This window comes from Magnolia sinica, chromosome 12, assembly GCF_029962835.1.
Source record: "Magnolia sinica isolate HGM2019 chromosome 12, MsV1, whole genome shotgun sequence".
Lineage (NCBI taxonomy): Eukaryota > Viridiplantae > Streptophyta > Magnoliopsida > Magnoliales > Magnoliaceae > Magnolia > Magnolia sinica.
The window spans coordinates 61,548,999-61,553,224 of NC_080584.1; the positions used below are offsets into that span (position 1 = coordinate 61,548,999).

At 45.8% G+C, this 4,226-nt stretch overlaps 1 protein-coding gene across 1 annotated transcript; it reads left to right on the plus strand.

The window, feature by feature from the left end:
• Window positions 1-810: 810 nt before the first annotated feature.
• LOC131220120 (uncharacterized) lies at window positions 811-2,468 on the plus strand. The gene is made up of 2 exons (XM_058215092.1): window positions 811-1,805; window positions 2,177-2,468. The coding sequence occupies exons 1-2, from the start codon at window positions 811-813 to the stop codon at window positions 2,466-2,468; spliced, it is 1,287 nt and encodes a 428-aa protein (XP_058071075.1).
• Window positions 2,469-4,226: the final 1,758 nt, after the last annotated feature.

The following is a 4,226-nucleotide window of genomic DNA, read 5'->3' on the forward strand; positions in this document are numbered from 1 at the left end:
AGAGCCGATATAAACTTCATGAAGCAAATGTTGGAGCAAATTCATCGTCAACAAGTTCCACTGCCTCAGCGCAACGAGGGTCAGGCGATGAACGCCCCACAGCAATTCACCGACGCTCAGCCCGTCGCTTTGCGATTTGTCTCTCAGCAAAGTCGGCACCATGGTCCGTCCGAGCCGGCACTCACTTATTCCGTGACCGCCCCACTGCCCGACACTGATCTCCAAAACGAAATAGATCGGAGAAGGCGTAGCAGGCCTCCGATTGAGGGAACGGCAAAAAGTGACGAACCCTGGAAAGTTGACCTCCAGGACTTCAGGAGGGAAGTGCGAGAAGAGATTGCAGACATGAAGCAGGGCTGTGATATACATCAGATAAGGCCCGAGGCAAAAGCATCCCCGTTCATAGAAGAGATAATGCAAGCTCAGCTACTAGAGTGATTCCGCCTTCTGCAAATTACACCCTTCACTAGTAAAACTGATCCAATCGAGCACATCGAGTCCTTCCGAACGTATATGGAACTGCACGATGCCTCAGACACTATGATGTGCCGAGCCTTCTCCCTCACTTTAGCCGATGTAGCTTGACTCTAGTTCAAGCAGTTAAAAGCAAAGTCTATTAGCTCGTTTGCAGAGCTCAGCGACGCCTTCCTCACTAACTTCATTAGTGGGAAGAAAAAGCTGAAGCCACCTACACACCTGAATAATATAGTTCAAAAGGAGGGAGAACTACTGAAAGACTATATTAAACGCTTCAACTTCGAGTCGCTCTAAGTCTAGAAACATTCAGATGAAACAACACTCAATTCGATCATGCAAGGCGTTAGATATAAACCATTCCTGGCGTCATTGGACAAAAACCCGTCTCTGACTCTGGCTGAATTTATGGCCCGGTCAGATAAGTACGCAGATGCTAAAGAAACTCGAATCATGCGTGAAGCCGCCCAGAATGTAAAGGTCTCGGCCAAAGAGTCAGTGAAAAAAGAAGTTGACTCGGCCGGTGGAAAGAAGCATAAAAATGATCGAGCATGCGATGAACGCAAGTCGGGTAAGCGACCCGATCGCAAGTTTTCGACATATACTCCGCTCAATAAACTACAAGAGCAAGTTTTGATGGAAATCAAGGGTAAAGGATTCGTCAACTGTCCGGATAGGCTCCTAAACAATCCGAACCGACGAAGCAAGAACAAATATTGTCTTTATCATCGCGATCATAGGCACAACACGAGTGATTGTTATCACTTGAAAGAAGAAATCGAGAGGCTCATCCGAGAAGGCCGTCTCAGAGAGCATGTCAAGAGAACTAGGACAACAGAAGAACGTTCGGGTGACAACCGACCCATAGAGGAAATCCGGACCATTGTCGGTGGTCCCCAAGGTGGGGGCGACTCAAACAATGCTCGAAAAACCTACGCCCGAAGCATCAGTCGACCCGAGTCTGAAATCCTTATTTTATCTCGGCCTTCGAAGGAGAAGAAAAGAGAGAAGTACTGCATATCGTTCACCGACAAAGATGCTCGGGGTATTTTTCACCCCCACAACGATGCATTGGTCGTTACCCTTACTATAGCAAACCGTAAGGTATTTCGCATTCTCGTCAATACAGGGTTGTCCGCAGACGTGCTGTTCACTCAAGTGTTTGACAAAATAAGCGTCAAAAGATCAACTTTACGACCAATTCTTACCCCATTGATCGGATTCTCGGGTGGACAAGTACTCCCAGAAGGAGTCGTATCATTGCCACTTACTACTGGAAACTCTCCACAACAGGCGACAGTAATGGTCGACTTTCTCATAGTCGATCAACCGTCAGTCTACAATGTTATACTCGGCTGACCCTCTCTATACCTCCAAACTGTAGTTTCAACGTACCATCTCTCCATAAAATTTTCGACTGAGTCAGGAGTAGGAGTCGTCAAAGGCGACCAACAGGACGTAAGGCGCTGCTATGTAACGGTCGTAAAAGCTCCGGCTGAGATAACCACGATTGAATCATTGGACCCTCGGGTTGAGACTCATGAGCGAGGACAACCGATAGAAGATCTTATCCCAGTACCCTTGTTTGAGATAGGCGAGGCCAAAATGGTACAGATTGACTCATCTCTGCAGTCACCCCTGAAAGAAAAGTTGATATCCCTACTCTAACGATATGCTGATGTGTTTGCATGGAGCCATGAAGATATGCCAGGATCGATCCCTCGGTGATGACTCATCGACTCAACATTGATCAGACCTACCGGCCGATCCGACAAAAGCGACGTCCGCTCGGCCCTGAAAGGTACACCATCATTGAAGAAGATGTCAACAAGCTCCTCAAGGATAAATTCATCGAGGAGATCTACTATCCGAAATTGATAGCTAATGTCGTCCTCGTTAAGAAAGTCGATGGGAAGTGGCGAGTCTGTATTGACAATACCGACTTAAACAAAGCATGCCCAAAGGACAGCTTCCCTCTTCCAAGGATCGATTAGCTGGTAGATAGCATGGCAGGACATGAACTCCTCAGTTTTATGGATGCTTATTTTAGATACAATCAAATTGTAATGCATCAATCAGATAAATCTAAGACTACCTTTGTCGCTGACAAATGACTTTATTGTTACCGAGTGATGCCATTTGGTCTAAAGAATGCAAGGGCGACCTACCAACGATTAGTAAACAAAATATTTGATCGGTAGATTGGGCGAACCGTGGAAGTATATATTAATGACATGCTCGTCAAAAGTATACACGCGGCCGACCATATTACCGACCTAGAAGAAATGTTCCTTATCCTTCGCAAATACCAGATGAAGTTGAACCCAAGTAAATGCGCCTTTGGCGTTAGCTTGGGTAAGTTTCTCGGATTCTTGGTTAGTCAACGAGGGATCGGGGTAAATCCAGAGAAAATTAAAGCGTTGCTCGACATGGAATCCCTGAAAACGATCAAAGACATACAAAGGCTGACCGGACGAGTAGCTGCACTCAATCGCTTCCTCTCAAGAGCTACCGACAAATACCTCCCGTTCTTCAAGCAATTGAAGGGACGACAACCGGTAGATTGGACGGAAGAATGCGAAGTAACATTCCACCAATTGAAGTCTTATCTCGGATCCCCACCTCTCTTATCAAAATTCGAGTTTGGGGAAGATTTGTTACTGTACCTAGCGGTATCTGACGCAGTTGTAAGCTTAGCTTTGATACGCGAGCACGAAGGGAAGCAACTCTCTGTGTATTACGTCAGTAAGGCATTACTACCGGTAGAAACAAGATATCTGCCTCTGGAGAAGGTGGCCCTAGTCCTAGTTGTCTCCTCGCAACGACTTCGGCCGTATTTTCAAGCTCATACCATTGTCGTTATGACCGACCTCCCACTGCTCAAATCCTTCAAAAACCAGAAGCTTCCGGTCAACTAACGAAGTGGACGATTGAGCTCAGTGAATTCGACATTCAATACAAGTCGAGAGTAGCCATTAAAGGACAGGCTGTGACCGACTTCATAGCTGAAGTAACACCACAAACTAATTCACCTACCGAGCTTGGAGACGGATCAACCGATCAATCAACGACAACTTCTCTCGCGTCATCGCCCGACCTAGTACCCTGGAAGCTTTTTGTCGATGGCTCATCCACCTCTAAGGCAAGCGGGGGTAGGAGTCGTTTTGGAAACTCCCGATCAAACCTACATACAGTATGCCTGAAGACTTGGATTTCAAGTCTCGAACAATACAACAGAATATGAAGCCTTATTGCTCGGCCTCCGACTAGCAGCCAGTCTGGGAGTTACTCATCTCAACGTATTCGGCGACTCGCAGTTGGTCGTCAACCAAGTCACTAGCATGTATCGAACACGCAAAGAGCAACTAAAAGCATATATGAAGAAAGCCAAAATGTTGATCGATGGTTTTCAACTATGTATTATGACTCGGATCCCTCGAACAAAAAATGTTAAGCCATGGATATAACACTTACATCATGTTGGGACCATAGAACTTAGTGACATAAACACACTGCCAAGTTTGTCACCATGCAATCTGCTTCATTATTACAACTGGATAACATCTTGTCCCTATAACGTGTGGGTAAGCATCTAGCCGAAGGAAGCTAACAGTAGATCATAGTGATATTTGTGAGAAATCTACTGTATTATTATGTTAAGATGGCCCAAAACTAAAGTAGATCCAAAACTCAAGTGGGCTGCACAACAATAAAGAAATGTCTACAGTTGAAACCTCCTAGGGTCCACAGCG

Excerpts from the sequence above, each read along its gene's own strand:
- LOC131220120 (XM_058215092.1), top strand. The coding sequence starts at position 811 with ATGCAAGGCGTTAGATATAAACCATTCCTGGCGTCATTGGACAAAAAC. Across the intron at positions 1,806-2,176 it reads TTTCTCATAGTCGATCAACC|ATATGCCAGGATCGATCCCT; the intron begins GTCAGTCTACAA and ends GGAGCCATGAAG.